This window comes from Pleurodeles waltl, chromosome 7 (genome assembly GCF_031143425.1).
Source record: "Pleurodeles waltl isolate 20211129_DDA chromosome 7, aPleWal1.hap1.20221129, whole genome shotgun sequence".
Taxonomy (NCBI): domain Eukaryota; kingdom Metazoa; phylum Chordata; class Amphibia; order Caudata; family Salamandridae; genus Pleurodeles; species Pleurodeles waltl.
Window position 1 is genome coordinate 784,561,890 of NC_090446.1, and position 18,229 is coordinate 784,580,118.

The window sequence follows — 18,229 nt, forward strand, 5'->3', positions numbered from 1 at the left end:
AATATTTAGTGACACATTTTGTTTTTGAGGATAGATGAATTATATATATTTCTGTTACACAAAGCTTTAGTAATGGTGTGGTCTACTTTGTTTCTCTTACAGATGATCCGCGATTCAGAATGTTTCAATTTCCAAACAAACAAAATTATTCCAAAAGAAAGAGGCAAAAGAGCGTGTATCGTTGCTTGTGTACTATCCATTATTTTAGTTGCTATCCTTTTGGGCAATAATTATTCTTTTGTCGAAATACTAAGGCATGCTACAAATGTCTTCCTTATAACAGCACTAAATGCTTTGGTCAAAGGACTATGTGATTTCTTTGAAGAGATAAATCATTTAAAAACAAGGTGAGTGCTTTTAACATGATTTATTGTAGAAAAATGCACATTTTAAGAGCTGATTGTACATTTTAGTAAAGACATGGATGGGAGCTTTAAGCTTCTTCACTTGTTCAAATGGGACACGTACATAATCAAAGGGGAGGCCAAAAATGACAAGGCCACTGTGAGAAATGTGAGGCAGATTAATTCAAATCACCCAAAGGGAATGTGATTTCAATGTTGAGGGCCATTGCCCCTTTGAGAGGGATGTTTGAGTGCCTGGCTGGGAGGTATAGGTGACCAGCCATGCTGACCGATGGTATACATGTTAACAAATGATTTTGTCTATTGAACAAGAATCTACCCTGGTTGGCCTTCGGACTGTGGATTCAATTGTTGCTTTGTGCTTGCTTTTAGTTGTTAGTTTTTTTACATGTTTGCTGATGCTGATTCATATGTGAGCTCATCATCATATGTATGTAATTCCCTACTTGTTAGGAAGCACAAACAATGTTTTCTAGGACTGTTCTTTATGGCAATAGGCAATGATTACTCTATTAGGCTTGTTGTTAATATATACAAAAATAAAAATGACAATAAAGAAATATTTTTACAAATTGTGGGAACTCTTGCTAACAATGTACTGCTGTCTATGCAGACCCTCGCAGCTTGTGCCATCTTTGGCTTTCCCATATTCAACCATGTCTTGCAGACTTTAACAATACTATGAATCTGATTAAGGCCACATTCCAATTTTAAAGCCTGACATGTATACATCTTTGCATGGATCCAGATGTGGACCAACTCTCTTACATGGGATGTACTAGCCGGAGATTTGAGATCTGGCAGTAGAAGGTTTTCTCATCAAAGGCTTGAAGGCATGATCATGGTAGTACATGGCATGAAATTTTGTAATGACATTCCCTTGAGTTGAATCTGATTTCAGGTTTGGTCAAATTAAGGAAACAATTGCAATAACATATGTTGAATGTGGTAGAACTTGAATACCCAACATATTTTAGTGGTCATTCAAACCACAGTGGACCGTATGCCAACCCATTCCAAGACATTCCACCTCTTCCAGCCAGTTGGCAAAGAGCTGGTAACATTTAGAGATCCCCCCACAATCCCGACAAGAGTATTTTTGATGGGAGTGCTTCTGCTAGTGCAGCTGGCATTGCATTTTTGCCCAAGCAAAAATGCAATGCCAGCTGAGCGCCATATGATGGACATTTTATTTTATTTTAAGAACATATCCTTAAATTGAGGTTTGTTTTTTTAAATAAAAAAACAGATGTGTTCATAGTTAATCTCAGTGTTTCGAGAATTATTGTTTTCCTATTCACAACTGCTGTGGTTGCTGTTTGATGGTCCAGTCTTAAAAGGATGGGCTTTCCAAAGCCTTCCGGGTGACATTCCTGAGGTGGCTGGGCCGCCACCAAGGAGTTTCCAACAGTAGAGCAAGCCAAGACTCCGATGTTGGACACCGTATGCTTCCCACTATTAAATGAGGCATGAGAACTCAGAATGTGGTGGGACAGTTAACCTACCAGTTTACAATGGGTGTGTCGAGGAGTAGATGATATAAAGATCAGTTCAGTACCCTTGTACAATCCCTCAAAAAAGGGTGAATCCTCCCAGCAGCTATGATGTCATCCTGCTGAAAATAGTGCATGTGTAAGGTGTCAAGTGGCTCCTATCACTGTCACAGTTAGGAGAAAAAACCTTTGGCAATCTTGTAATTCTCGATTGACTGAAGATAGCTCTTAAGAAATTAGCAAGGCAGCAAACTTCTCTTGACATGAGGAAGGAAAAAAGAGCAAGGCTATCCCCTTTCCAGAAGCTCAGGTCATTAATTAGACTATAAAGAAGCCCAACCTTGCACGCAGCACAGAAGTCTGAAGTGCAGCTTCTGCCCTCTGCACTCCATACAGCTAGCAGAAAACCCCTCTGGGTCACTGCAAGCATGGAAACACTGATGGCGAGGATGCTCAGCAGCGGTATGCATGTGGCTTCTGACAATGCGCTAATGGAACATAACACTTCTTTACCTTCCGAACCCAGTCCCTGTCTGGTAAGCTCTTGGTACTGCCCTCTACCGAGATCCATGTATGATTGTAACAGGATGCCCCCAGTTGCCACACTGTAAATGCCCAATTTTGAGTTTTATAAATGCATTACAATTATGTTTATTATTCCTTGTGATTCAATATGAATGCGATTCTTCAGGCAGTGGTGAAGTCTACCTATAGTAATATCATGATGAATTCTTATGTTCACAGCAATTAATGCTTCCTTTATCAAGGAAAATGATCTGCTTGTATCTTGGAACTTTAGCTCATTCTCTAAACCCATTGGCCACAGGACTAGCACTAGCAGGGCTTTAAAACGTTCAAAATCATTTGGGATTGAGCTTATAAATGCTAAAGGAAATCATACAATGTATCACACCAAATGAATACAAATCTCAAAAAAGACATAAGAGGCAGGATGACTGGTCAAGTACTACTACTCACAACCCTAATTCGTTATCTATGTAATGGAACAATACAACAAATGAATTTAAATATATTCTGTTTCTGCTTCACGCATGTTCTGTTCAAGTTTCCAGACTATCTTTGAATTAGGAGTATCTTTCATCAGGACCATGCATTAGTAACATACTTATATTCAAAGTATTGATGTACCAGCAAGTATAGAAATCTGCAAATAAAACCTATAACATCTCTGATCTATGTTGACAACCACTTATATTAATTCAAACATGCAAAGTATAAATCACTATGATAAAAACTTGACATTTTAATGCCCTTATCCCACACTATTCCCTGTTTCAACATATTATCATGTCATCAATGACGTATAACAAATATTCATGGCAGTTTCATAAATTCATTTGTTTGAATCCATTCAACAATGCTCCACTCTTAGCACTTCCCTTTTGGTCAAAACAGAGAATTGAGAATTGACCAAACTTTAAATACTGTAAGCCCTTTAGGCTTGAACAACAGTCCTTTTTGTCGATTGGCTCTACATTTGGTTATTTTTTCAAAGCAACCTTTACCCAGAATACATGCTGAAAATCCTCATGTAATGAAGTCAATAATATAAAACAGTACCAGTTCTACATTGAAATGTTTTTAAATATTGTGTTTTATAAATATTTATTTCTGAGTGGCAACTTCCAACACAGATTGCTTTATGAAACAGATCAGACACCTTCTGGGCTTACCTCTTTCAGAGGGATTGACAAAAAGCGTCCTTAAGATCTTATGTTGAAGGTTTATTCTGGTTCTCCTCTTGACCCCTATCATCCTGAAGTATTAAAAGCAACGTCAATAGCAATAATGAGTCCTGTTTTGAAGCTCTTGAATCATTATCTTGACCACAGTATAGTGGCAAGCTCATTTAAAAAGGCAGCTGTGATTCCCATATAAAAAAAAAAAAAGGGAGACGATCTTAAAAAAAAACGACAGAGTTTTATAACTGCTTCCATATCCAGCAAAAATTTTAGAAGCACATATGTTTGAAGAAACCTGCAATCATTTACAGACCTCTGGTCATCTTCATTCCTTTCAACATATTCCCACTCAATGCACAGTACTTAGGCCCTCATTATGAACTCAGCAGGATTTCCCGCCGAATTCAGGCTGGCGGTCTAAATACAGACCGCCAGCCCGTTGAGGACCCCGTCGGCCCAATAAACAGCAACCAGCATTCCGCTCCCGCCCGCTGGCCAGCCCAGCGGAATGCTGGGCCTGGACATTGCCGATGGCTCCACATGAAGCTGTCATCAATGTAGCAGTGTGGCGGGTGCAGCATCACCCGTCGCGCATTTCACTGCCTGTAAATCGAGGCTGTGCACGGAGGCCCCTGCACTGCCCATGCCAGGTGCATGGGCAGTGCAGGGGCCCCCAGGGGTCCCATTCTGCCACCCTTTCCCTGGCAGGGAAAGGCTGGTGGTCACAGGTTCTTTATCCGGTGCGCTGCCCTGTCAGATCACCATCGTCAGGCTGTCTGGCAGCGGCGGCCTGGCAGTGGTGGAGTTCCACCTGTGGCGGTCTCCTCATGAACATTATATGGCAGTCTGGACCGCCATGCCGGTGGCGGTTATTATCGCCACCGCCGACATGGCGGTCCGTACCGCCAGTGTTTATAATGACTGCCTAAGTCTGTAAATTCTGTGGTGGAGGATCTGAGATGGAAGGGATGATGACATGGGACTAGTTTTGGCACTGGTGCCTTTATACATGTCCCCTGCCTTTGATACGTTCAACCATAAACTTGGTTGACCAGGTTGAAGATGCTGGCCTACAATGGCCCTCTCTAAAGTAGATCAAATCCTTCCAGGCAGTGTGAACTCAGGCAGTCCACTTCTTGCACTTTTCTGCTAAAGTATTGTTGTGGGATTTTTCAAGGATCAACCTTGTCCCCTCACCCATTTAACTTCTAAGCAAAGCCATTGATTCAAGAACTTGTGGCAAGAGGATGTACACTCTATAACTATGCTGACCACTCACAATTACTGTTGCATCCTGATAGCACAAGGACCTCTCTAATAGAATTTCAACATTTAATGTGCTCCATAGGGAACTGGATGAGCACTTGAAGCTAATCACAGACAAAACCAAGATAATAATTTTGAACTATAAAATTAGGCTCTGGAATCAGTTATATTGGCTTTCTGGAATGGGATTGATGCTCATGCCCAGCATTCCTGCGAAGAACCCCATAAAATGCCAGCTATGGCCACTGTTTTGTCTAGATTACACTAATTCCACTTACCTGGGACTACCAAACAATATCCTTAACAGATTGCAAATAATAAAGAATGAAACTGTTTGATTAATTTTTAAAGTTCCAGGAGGACTCATGCTACTCCAGTGTTGCAACAAGGTCATTGGCCAACAATAAAACTGTGGATTCAATTTAAGCATGCCTTACATTCAAGGCGTTAAGAGGTATGGCTCCTCAGTGTGTAGCCAGAATATTAAAAAATTATACACACTTACATTCTTTCAGATCTGCTCATTCCAACCTGCTTATTATACCAAGATTATGGAAAGCATGCTATGGCATTCCCTCCAGTACCCTTACGCCATGAATCAGGCTTAATGCAGTTTCATAAGAAACTGAAAACATGGCTTTTTAAAGAAGCATATCAATGCGGATTAGCTCAATATGTATCTGCCATCATTGTCACTTCTGCAATCTACTAAGTGCTAAGAAACCTGTGGCAAATGCGTGCTCTACTAAATGGGATTAACATAACATAACATAACAGATTTCTCTGGTAGCACAGACTCACAATAAAATGGGTCAAGTATTGATAATGATCACACACCTTGTATTATTATTATTAGTAGTAGTAGTAGTAGTAGTAGTAGTAGTATTATTGTTCTTGTTGTTGAGTAATCCAGTTCAAATATAGTGTGACCTCAATTTAGGAGGTTACTTCTTCCTGTTATTTCTCCTGGAACCACTATCAGTACATACGTGGGACCTTACCAGCAGCTAAATATTTGCTGAATTTCCCAGTTGTAAGTGAATAAAGAGATTTCTCTAGAAAGTATCTGTTTAACTTCACGTTTGTTTGACACTACAACCAGTCCTAAAAATCAAACAAACTACTAAATAAAGTATAGAATCAATTCCTCATCTACTTGATTCATCCTAAAAAAAATTGTACATTTTCACTGTTCCAATTAGCTCAAATCGATCGGCATTTAAGCACATACAACAGTTAGCTTGTCAGCTAAATATTTGCTGGGGTTCCTGAACATGGGCAGATCGTGTATCGCTCACTCAAAACCATCCGTTAATCTCCACATCCGTTCTGCACTACCACTTGCATTAAAAGGACAATATACAAGAAATTATTAAATCCCTCATCAACCGATGTCAATCCAGGTAATATCAGATGTCCTTTTTATTCAAATCCTCTAGTATCACTTTCCATGCAGACATGAGTAGAGCAAAAAAATTTCTAGCAGACGCAGCAAGAATTTTATTAAGGGCATGGAAGCAAGGATTGTACTTTTCAATCCTTACTGCAATTGTTACAGCAGCCAATGAAAAGTCATCAAAATACAAAACAATGGTTCCCATGTCATAGATCACATGTACGAATCACACAGGTTTCAGTCCCATAAGTATCCATACCACCATTTTATTTATGTTTCCTTTGATCCTTAGAACCGCATCCCAACATGATAACTCCAACACTAAAAATAATCCACATATATAGTCCAGTTGACCGAATTAACCAAAGTTCCACTTCTACAACAAATTAATTTAAAAACCTCCACTTGTGACATCGGAAAGTCAATGTAGATGGATGATATCACTCAAAGAAGAACTCTGTCCTCTGTACGTCCATCAGGCTGTCTGAGGACATCAAAGATTTTTACACTTACATACTGTCAGGCCCTAAAACCAAAGAAGAAAGACACTGCCATAATGATATAGCCAACAACAAATCCCGTCACAGTATCCTATAAATGGGGGTACATTCTATAACTCAGTACAAGTCTACACACTTAAAAAATTAAACGTGTAATTCATTACGTTAGAATGCAATCACATTGTATTATGGGTAGAATAATCCTTTCCTCTGTGTCCTTAATAGAATTTTAAATTTTTGACGAGTCTCCTAGAAACATTTGTATTCTACGTCAAGACTGAAAGTTTAGATCATCCTTGTTTGAAAATGTCTCAACACCACAGAAGTCAATTTGACAATAGGTTTATGATAAAGTGTTTTGAATGTTGATTCTTATCCCAATCTGCCGTCAGCATGATATCCTCGAATTGAGAGCCCAAACATACGCTTTTGGAGCCATTGCTCCTCTTGTTGAGTGAGCCCTGATTTTGTATACATCAAAACCTGCTTCCAGTAATACCCAGGGAACCCACCTTGCCAAAGTAGAATAAAAATTGGCCGAACGGTTTCTTTAATGCAATCAATAATTGACCACTTGGCATCTGACACAACTCCCTTGTACAAGCTTCATACTCCTTCAAACAACATGTCATTATTATTCATCCGGAAAAGAAAGATAAGATATACAAAGTGAATACATTTTCTTATGTTTGAAATATTAAAGGAAACTCCATCTGGAGAGGACACTCTACCTTCTAAGTTGAATGCTTTAACGACGGAAACTCTTATGCACAATACTAAGCTTAATAGCATGGTTAATTTGTCTGATAGCTGTTTGCGAGATAAATCTCCATTATCAAGTCACCTCTCTAAGAAATTGAGCACTAAATTGACATCCTATAATACCGCAAATCGTGGCCTCAGGGGCACACGAAGTCTAATGCCCTCATCAGCTTGCAGACCAGGAAATGTTCTCCTGCTGGTTTAACGTCCAGCGGAGAATGATCTGCTGCCTGCTGAAATGGCTGAACTAAAATTGTTTACTGACCTGTAAGCAAGTCCCGATTCCGCTATATGAAGAAATCAAGAAATTGATTACCTTTTACACATCTGCTTCCAAGCCGAAGCATATTGTTTATGTTTAGTGGTGGACCAGGATTGTTGGATATATTGGTCAGGGTGCTGCGAAATGCCCGTAATAGACCAAGATTTCTGAAACCATGATGTTCAGTTGTTCCAAAAGAATCAGGGGGTGTAGTTACTCTCCCGGATCCATCAGAAGATCCTGGATAAACTAGAGCTTGATCGAGTAATCGCACAACATATCGAGCAGCACTGGAAACCATGGTTGGGCTCTCTTTATTGGAATCGCAAGCACTATCTCCGCCTTCTGAAGTCTCACCTGAGACAAAACCCTGAGACAAAACCCTGGGAATCATCATGAATGCAGCAAAGGCATAATTTCGACTCTGAGACCAGTCCTGAAGGAAGGTGCCCATGGCTTGTACCAGGGGATCTGGGTGTTAACTGAAGAAGATTGGAAGTAGGTTGTTGAGTCGAGTCACAAACAGGTCTATCTGGCACAGTCGTCAAGTCTGATTGAGACTCTCAAAAACCTGAGGACGAAGCTTCCAGTCAATGTTGTCCACTAGTTGCAGAGTTCCAGTGGGCTACCATATTCCATTGACATTGAATGTTGTATGCTATCACTGAGGTTTGGTGCTGAAAACAGAAATGCAAAAAGTCCTTGGCTATCTCTGCTAACATGCCCGATCTTGTCTGCCCCAGTTTGTTGATGTATTGGGCAGCTGAAATGTTGTCCGTGCAAAGCAGGAGGCAGCAATTCATCTTCTGCGAAGAGAGGCTCTTTACGTGAAAGATCCCACTAGAAGCTCTAAGCAGTTTATATGTATGTTGAACTCTGTCAAAGACTAGTGGCTGCGCATGAAAATTGGTCAGCATCTCCCTCCCCAGCCACATCTGCTGGCATCAGATTCTTTCACCGCTTACAATGAATTATCAGAGATGGCTCTTTCGTGCCATGTTTTCATGTGGTTGAGCCATCAAGTCAGTTCCAATATTGCCTTCATAGAGCTATTTGATCCGCTTAGGACAGGCCTTTCCATGGGTGATTTTGAGACTCTGGAGGGCTCTAATATGTAGAGGGCTCAGTAAGATCACCTGACTCAACAATGCCAACAGGTCCACCATACTGCCTAATGACCTCAACGATAAGATCTGATTGAGACGGCAACCAGAGTTGCTCTCACACCGAGTCCGCTTGGACTCAGCATGGATTTCTTGATATTTATCACAAACCGAGGTCTTGCAATAATAGGTCTGCCCAAGATAGAAGAAGGAGCACCGTTTGAGGATTCTGAGCTATGATGATCATGTTGTCCAAGCAGACGATGAGCCTGGCACTCCTTATCCTGAATTATTTGACTATTGGTCTCATTAGCTTGTTGAAACAATGTGGAGTTAATGATAGACGAAGGAGAGGACTTTGAACTCATAACAGGTGTCTTGCCAGAAGAATTGGAGAAAGCGCTTGTCGGGAGCAAAAATTTAAATTGATATGTAGTTGTCCTTTACATCCAGATGCAGCAACTGATCTCCTCTTGCGGGAAATCTTGAAGATTAATGCCCTCTATCTTGAAATATTGATATAAAATCCAAGCATTTAACTCTTGTAAATTCAAAACCAAACTGGAAGCCTCACCCTTTTTCTGTACCAGAAAAATTGTACTGGTGAAACCCTTAGGTGTAAAGTTGACCACAAATTTGCCTCTTTCCTCAAGAGCTCCTGAACCTCAGAATCTGTGAAACTCTGCTCTTGAAGGGAAAATCACAGTTGTCTGTGAGGAAATTGCTGGAACGGAGAGTCGTAAACTCCAGCCTGTAACCTCAGACAGTCTATAGCACCCATGTATCTTGTGATATCTTTTACCACTCTAGGATTAAAATCTGAACTCAGCCCCACAAAACCACTCTGACCTGTAAATGCAGCATCTGTTCCTGAAGGTGCTGATTCATGAGAGCCTCATCTCTTGAACCATCCTCTACCCCTCGATTTGGAAGGTAAGAAGGTGCCACTTCTTGAGGAGTCTTACCACCAGCCATGAGATGTATAATCCCTTGAGAATCCTTGAATAGAGCCATGGCCAAACGCTAGGCCCCCTGAAACGTCTTGCCCTGCCAAAAACACCACATTCAACTATTTTTAAGGGAAATTTGGGCCTTATCCAGGGCACTGAAGGTGCAGACAAATTTGTTGTGGTCCTTCACAAATGGGGCACCAAAGCAAAAGGCCTTCAGCAATTGGGCCCTATTCTGCGCTCATCAAATCATTAACCTGGGGATCTATGTGGATCAAAGTAAACCTATGCCTTGCTGATGTTAAATTGTGCAATTTTTATTACCTAGTTGAGAAATAGCTCCTTGAGCCCAGCTGGCTAACACATCTGGGTCTGTTGGTTCTGGGGGGTATCTTTGGCTTTGTAGGCCATTTCTAATATCTTTGCGAGGGGGCTCACCTTGTCCACAACTTTATATTGGCAACTGCACCATGTTCGATCTAGTCCCTCTTTCAGGTCCTTAGGGTATTTTTTAATGAAAGTTACCATGCTCTGATCCAATTCTGTGGCCTCGGTTACTTTGCATGGAAGGGTTGGTCTCGGGCATCCAGTCTGTAAATGGTTCCTAACGTTGTTCTCAAAACTCTTCTTTATTCATGTCTGGACATAGATAGCCCCCTTGGGCAGAGGAACCCAGTCCAATTACTGGGGGTTGGTAATGTAATCCTGATTAAAGTCCAGAACTCTGTTGATGCTAGCTTTTTGAGGGGGAATACTAGTTGTTTTAAGTTTTTCTTGCTTGGCCCTGGGTGGACTTAGCATAAGAGGAATGATCGGAGTCCAGATCTGGGCCTGTATTAAGGTACTTAGGGTTGAGTATGTCTGGATAATCCATGAACATGGCTCTCAAGCAGGAGATATAAACTTCTCCAAAGCCTCTACATGAGGGAATATCTGATAGAGACTTCTAACGGCGGGTTCCTTACCTTTGAATGTTCCCCAGGCATCAGACTGAATCAGCAAAATCTAGAACAGTACCTCTGCACGCTAGTAGGTGGTACCGATTGGCTCCACATCGCCGTTGTAGGCGTAGTCCACTCTGAATGTGAGGTGCAGTGCCTGTATAGATGCCACTCCAGTGCGTTAACCTCAATTCCTTTCTTTCCACACCATCAATACAGACCCGGAAGAACTGCCTCTGTCATTTTATGACAATGTTTTTCAAATTTTTGTCAAACCTTTTTCATCTTTCAGCTACTACTGTGCTTAAGGGATGGCCCCTAAAAACCTGTGTGAGAGGAATTGGGTTTTTAGTTGTGGGGCTGTAAGCCCGTCTCAAGCAACAGTCGCAGTCCATGTCAGGGTGAATCACAAAAATTACTAAATTATCTTGTGCTTAACCTTCTGGTAGCTTGGAATATAAAATGCCAGGCTTAACTTAGAGACAATGGGGGTCATTCTGACCTCGGCGGTAAAAGCCGCTTACCGCCGGTCAGAAGGCCGCCACAATACCGCCGCGGCCACGGTCAGCCGCCACAGACATTCTGACCCACAACTGCAAACCCTCCGAAAATCCGCCCTCCACTGCAGTCCGCCACATCAGCGGCCAGCGGTAAACTGGAGAAGACCAAACCTCCACCGCCACGCCAACAGAAATACGCCCATCCCGTTATGACCGGCAAATCGACGCGGCGGTCATTCAACCGCGGTATTCCATTGGCGGTACACACCGCCGCGGTCAAAATACACACACCTTTACAAACCCCTACCACATTGGACAATTTGAAAGGCACTCACCTGAAACACATACACACACCATTCCCACACATCCAATACCATATAAAACACACACCCACATCACCCACAAACCCCTACCAACAAAAACCAGAGACGAAGGAGAGAGAGCCACATCAGAGAATAGATAGCCAGACACACAGAGGCACACCGCAACATCACACACACCACATAGAAGCACAAAGCACCACACACCAACACACACATCATCACATACACCACCCCACACCTCATACACACCACCCCATGGCACCACAAAGGCACCCACGCTTTTCGGACCAAGAACTCCGGGTCATGGTGGAGGAGATCATAAGAGTGGAACCCCAGCTCTTCGGCTCACAGGTCCAGAACACCACCATAGCAAGGAAGGCGGAGCTCTGGCAGCGGATCGTGGACAGGGTCAACGCGGTGGGACAGCATCCCAGAAATCGAGAGGACATCCGCAAACGATGGAACGACCTACGGGGGAAGGTGCGCTCGATGGTCTCGCGACACAACATCGCAGTGCAGAAGACTGGCGGGGGACCCCCACCCACTCCACCCGAATTCACAACATGGGAGCAAGAGGTACTCAACATCCTGCATCCTGATGGCCTCGCTGGAGTACACGGAGGATTGGACTCTGGTAAGTACAAGGCCAACCACTTCACCCCCCCCAGCATGCTAACCCCCACCCTCACCCCCAACCCCCCAGCACACATCCTCCCTGAGAATGTCTCCCCAGCACAACCCACCCAACACCAACCCCTGCATGCCACCCCCAAACTATGGACACCCATCACCTAAGCATGACCACTGCACATACCCATCACCCCCCCCCCCACAAAACACCCTCACAACACCTCCCCCAAGGGAATGCCAGCACTGGGGGACAAGGGCACCCATAAAACGCAAGCTAATGCACACACAGAAACAATAACCATACCCTCTTACCCCATGCAGGACCCGAACGACAACACACCGGTCAGGAGGGACCAGAAATGTCCATCCCACCCCCGGAACAGGCCACTAGTGATGACAGCAGCTCTGTCGACCTGGAACCTGACGACCAGCCCGGACCATCGGGGACCTCTGGGCAGTCGGTTCCCCTCACCCAGACACAGGCCACTGCAGACCCAACCCCCTCTGGGAACAACAGCACAGCTCCCACCCAGCGGGCCCATGCCTCTGTCTCTAGGACAGGTCAAGCAGCGGTGTGTCTACCACTACAGGGCCCCCAGGGTAACCCACCAACCCAACAACAACAGGGACCTGGGGGCAGTGGGAGTCGGCACATCGTCCAGGGGACAGAGGCCCAGGGAAACAGGGCAACTCGGAGGGCTGCTGTGCGACAGGGGGGGGAGGAGAGGCCCAGGGAACCCACTCTCCAAGAGGCCCTCACCACCATCATGGCTGCCTACCACCACTCACAAGAGACGATGGCGACGGTACTGGCCAGGTTCCAGGAGATCCAGGCACAGCAGGAGCAATGCTACATGGGGTTCAGCGACCAACTCAGCAACATCTCAACCGCTATGGGGAGCATAGTCCAGGCCCTGAACCGCATAGAGGACACGTTTCGGGACCATGTGGCATCACACAGGGCCCCTGTCACTAGCCAGGAACAGGAACAGCCTACCACCTCCGCCGGCGCTAGTGGACAGGAGGCCCCACCACAACGACAGCCCACCAGAACCCCACCTCCTGCTGAACAACAACCGCCCCGCAAAAGGAGCCTGAGATCAAAAAAACCGACAGAGTAGGATGTCAAGTCCCCCGCCAGCATCACATACCCCCTGAAGTCCTCCCACTGTCCCACATTGCCACCCTGTCAAACCTTGAACTGCCCCTGCTCCATCCTGCCACAGGCATATGGACAATGCACCTGTGAGACTGAGAACTGGACTCCGCCATGGACATTACTCCACCCCCACCCATCACTGTTTCACTATCATGTACCAATATCTATGCACTAATAATAAATCACACATTGCACTGAAATCAATCAGGACTCAGCCTGTCTTATTTACAAATGTATGACACATTACATATCAATTACGTATTGTGAACATTGTGAATTACACATACCGAGGTAACTTAGCATTAGTCCATGGGCCAACCAAGCCGAGGTCACGCAGTGGCTCATACAGCACAGAAAAGGGAAGGGAAAATCAAACATCATGTTCATAGGTCTGGGGGGAAACCGACAAAGTTGAGATGCAGGAGGCTTTCAGGAAATGTAAAATGGCATGGGTGATTATTACCTGTGTGCTACTGGAAATACTGTTCTATTACTCTGTCCCTGTTGTCTGTGTCGTCCTCTGAGTCTTCCTCCTCTTCACTCTCCGCAGGCTCCACAGCTACTTCAACACCACCATCTGCACCATCCTACTGCAGGAAAGGAACCTGACGTCGCAATGCCAGATTGTGAAGCATACAGCAGGCCACGATGATGTGGCACACCTTCTTTGGGGAGTACATCAGGGATCCCCCAGTCATATGCAGGCACCTAAACCTGGCCTTCAGGAGGCCAAAGGTCCTTTCGATGATCCTCCTAGTTCGCCCATGGGCCTCATTGTACCGTTCCTCTGCCCTGGTCCGGGGATTCCTTACTGGGGTCAGTAGCCAAGGCAGGTTGGGGTAACCAGAGTCACCTATTAGCCACACACGTTGTCTCTGTAGCTGCTCCATCACATAGGGGATGCTGCTATTTCGCATCACATACGCGTCATGCACTGACCCTGGGAACTTGGCATTTACATGGGAGATGTACTGGTCGGCCAAACAGACCACCTGGACATTCATCGAATGATAACTTTTTCTGTTTCGGTACACCTGCTCATCGTCTTTTGGGGGTACCAAAGCCGCATGGGTCCCATCAATGGCACCAATGATGTTGGGGATATGTCCAAGGGCATAGAAATCACCCTTCACTGTAGGCAAGTCACCCTCCTCTGGGAAAATGATGTAGCTCCGCATGAGTTTCATCAGGGCAGACAACACTCTACTCAAAATCTTTGAAAACATAGGCTGAGACATTCCAGATGACATGGCCACTGTGGTCTGGAATGACCCACTTGCCAAAAAATGGAGGACTGACAAAACCTGCACCAGAGGGGGAATCCCTGTGGGTTGGCGGATGGGGGACATCAGGGCTGGCTCCAGCTGGGCACACAGGTCATGGATAGTGGCACGGTCAAGTCTGTATCGAAGTATTATATGGCGTTCTTCCATTGTCGACAGGTCCACCAGCGGTCGGTACACGCGAGGATTCCTCCTTCTCATCCCAAGTCCCAGCGGACGGTGCCTAGGAAGGACAACATGGAGCACAGAGTCAGCCAAACCACAGGTACGTACAGACAGCTTGCACAGTTAGAGAATGGCAATGGGTTGAAAGGCGTGTATGTGTGGCAATGCAAGGCCTAGGCCTGTGTGTCGCAGTCAAAATTAAGCCATGTAGGCCCTTGAAATGGCGGCTGCCTGACCTGTGAAGTGGGACAATGGGATGTGAGGTCAATGCGCTGGCGGGGCACACCGTGGCGGTAGGCGGTCGAAGACCGCGGCGCAAAGCCGCATTGGTTAACATTGAAGCCTATGGGTTTCAGGAGCCAATGACGAAGTGCGCCGGCGGTCGCGGTACGCACCGCCGCGGTACGCACCGCCGCGGGCGTGACCGCCATTTTCTATCTGCTTAATCACTCGAGACCTGAACATCCACAGGAGAGGACCTATACTGCAAGTGCTGCTGTGACCTCGGTCTGGAAGATACAATGGCTGCTGCGACTGGGGAAAGGGCCCCTGCCTTCACGTCTGAAGAGTTGGAGAAGCTCGTGGATGGGGTCCTCCCCCAGTATGCGCTACTCTACAGTCCTCCAGACCAACAAGTGAGTACACCGGGTGCACATGGAATGGGCTATGCCTGTGTGGATTGGGGTGGATGTAAGTTGGTGGGGTGGGGGGCGAATGAGGAGTGCAACGCACGACAGATGAGAGCATGTGCCATATGGCAAAGTTGGTGGGGGGGGCCAATCACATCTAACATGCAGGTCATTGATGATTTCCTCCTTTCCACCCTGTACATGTCAAATAGGTCAGCGCCCATCAGAAGATCGAGATTTGGCGTGCCATCGCCAAGGAAGTCCGGAACTTGGGGGTCCACAACAGACGGGGCACCCACTGCCGCAAGAGGTGGGAGGACATCCGCCGCGGAACAAGGAAGACCGCAGAAACACTGCTGGGGATGGCCTCCCAACCTAGGAGGGGTGCCAGTCGCACCATGACCCCCCTGATGTCCCGGATCCTGGCGGTGGCCTACCCAGAATTGGATGGGCGCTTTAAGACATCACGGCAGACACAAGGGGGTGAGTATCAGCACATTCTCCTATCTTTCTGCGCAGTGGAGGCGTCTGGGTGGGGGAGGAGGGCTGTGGGTGACATTAGGCCAGGGCGCTTTCTGTAGTGTAGTCCTCTCCCTTAGGCATGGCCCTGTGCCCCCGGCCCCCACCTCGGTAGGGTGACAAGTACAGCCATTGAAGGTCCAGCATCTCCCATGTGCGCGTTTGACGTCTCTTGGCCTGTTGTCCTAGTCAGTAGTACTGAGTAGTGTACCCCGAATGCGCGGCTTAGTGCATTAGGCTCCTGTGTCTGTCCTCTCCGCCAACGGTGTTGACATTGCATGCACTCAACCTGGTCTTCTTTTTTCTCCCCCCACCCTTTCTCTTCATCTTCTTGTGCATGTGTGCATTAGCATCATCAGGCGGAGGAGATTTGGCATCGGAGCACGAGGGAGCTGCAGGACACAAGGCCCCGGTGGGCCCAGGAACAGACACCGAGGGCACCAGTGATCCGGAGGGCGAGGGGAGCACCACGACGGGGACCGCTGGTGAGAGCAGCGAAAGCGACACGTCCTCGGATGGGAGCTCCCTAGCGGTGGTGGCAACATCCGTGCCCCCCGCCTCTACAGGTACAGCCGCCACCCAGCACACCAGCCCCGCCCTCCCAGCAACCCCTCAGTCTTCGCTCCGTGCCCGTTCGCCCAGGAAGGCGCGCGTCTCCTTCGCCCCAGGCACCTCAGCCCCTGCCCCTGTTGCCCCTGCTGCCCTCAGTGCGGAGCTCATTGACCTGGTAAGGACGCTCATTGTTGGGCAGACGACCCTTTTGAATGCCATCCAGGGTGTGCAAAGGGAGGTGCAACAGAGCAATGCGTACCTGGAGGGCATTCATTCGGGTCAGGCTGCCCATCAACGAGCGTTCACTGCTCTGGCCTCAGCACTGACGGCAGCCATTGTCCCTGTTTCCAGCCTTCCTCTTCTTACTGCCTCCAGCCTTTCTCTGTCTCCTGTTCCTCAGCCTATCCCATCCACACCATCAGACCAGCCTGCACACACCTCCACACCCAAGAGCAGCTCATCCAAACACAAGCACCACAGATCCCACAAACACTCACCCAAGCAACACCCAGATGCAGACATGCCAACAGCCACTGCCACCCCTGTGTCCCCCTCCTCCTCGTCTCCCTCCTCCCTCCCTGTGACGTCTACACTCACACCTGCATGCACCCCAACATCAGCCAGTGCTTCCATCACCACCTCACCCTCCAGTACAGTCCACACTCGTGCAGTCACCACCCCCACTGCCATTTACACGTCCCCTGTGTCCTCTCCCACTGTGTCTGTCACCCCCTCTTCCAAGACACACAAACGCAGGCAGCCACCCACCCAACAGCCATCCACCTCACGACAGCCTACAGCACCAGCACCTTCACCCAATGACAGCACACCTGACTCTCCTACAACCAGCTCCTCTACCTCCACTTCCATCTCCACTTCTCCTACCCTTTACCTTGGCCCTAAAAAACTTTTCATGGCTAACCTTGACCTCTTTCCCCCCGATGAGCTCCCCCATCCATCTTCAAAGAGTCCCAAGAGCACCGCAGCCACCACCAGCCCAGCTTCGGGTGTCACTGTTGTGCATGGGTTCTGGAGCCCACCCTTTGCCAGCAGTGACACATCGATCAGCAGCAAGGACACGTCCAGCCCCCACCCCCCGGCAAGAGGACCCGCAAAAACAAGGGCCGCCGTGCGAGGACCGACAGGGCTGCCCCCAAGGAGCAATGTGCGGCCACTTCACCACCCACACCATCTAGGGGAGGCAAGGGCCCGAGAGCCCCATCAAAGGAGCGGAAGGGCAGCAGGAGCGCGGAGAAGGTGGACCCCACATGCCACATCGCAGCTGGGAAGGAGGACACTAAGGAGGCCAGGAGTCCGTCCCCGAAGGGTCCAGAAACGTCACGGTCCGAGGGCGACTGAGCAGGGAGTCCAGGCCAGGTCTGGCTCCCTTGACCTGCTGGATGAGCACTGCTGAACAGGGCCCGCGGGGCAGAAGAGCACCGCTGAACAGGGCCTGCCGTGGAGAAGAGCACCGCTGAACAGGGCCCGCCGTGGAGAAGAGCACCGCTGAACAGGGCCCGCCGTGGAGAAGAGCACCGCTGAACAGGGCCCGCCGTGAAGATAGGCACCGCTGAACAGGGCCCCGCCGTCTCAAGCACCGCTCCGCTGGGCCCTTCCTCTCAAGCACTGCTCCGCTGGGCCCTTCTTCTCAGGCACCGCTCCGCTGGGCACCGCCGTCTCAAGCACCGCTCCGCTGGGCCCTTCATCTCAAGCACCGCTCCGCTGGAC

At 47.3% G+C, this 18,229-nt stretch overlaps 1 protein-coding gene across 5 annotated transcripts in view; it reads left to right on the top strand.

Moving 5' to 3' along the window:
• Positions 1 to 18,229, top strand: part of STING1 (stimulator of interferon response cGAMP interactor 1) — a 232,182-nt gene that overhangs the window by 21,041 nt on the left and 192,912 nt on the right. For all 5 annotated transcript variants that reach the window (XR_011194142.1, XM_069199301.1, XM_069199303.1 and 2 more), the window contains one exon: positions 103 to 347. Coding sequence is in view for 4 of the 5 variants with exons in the window: in XM_069199301.1 (XP_069055402.1) it covers positions 103 to 347 (245 nt within the window). In the remaining variant the exon portion in view is untranslated. The remainder of the gene's footprint in view (positions 1 to 102; positions 348 to 18,229) is intronic.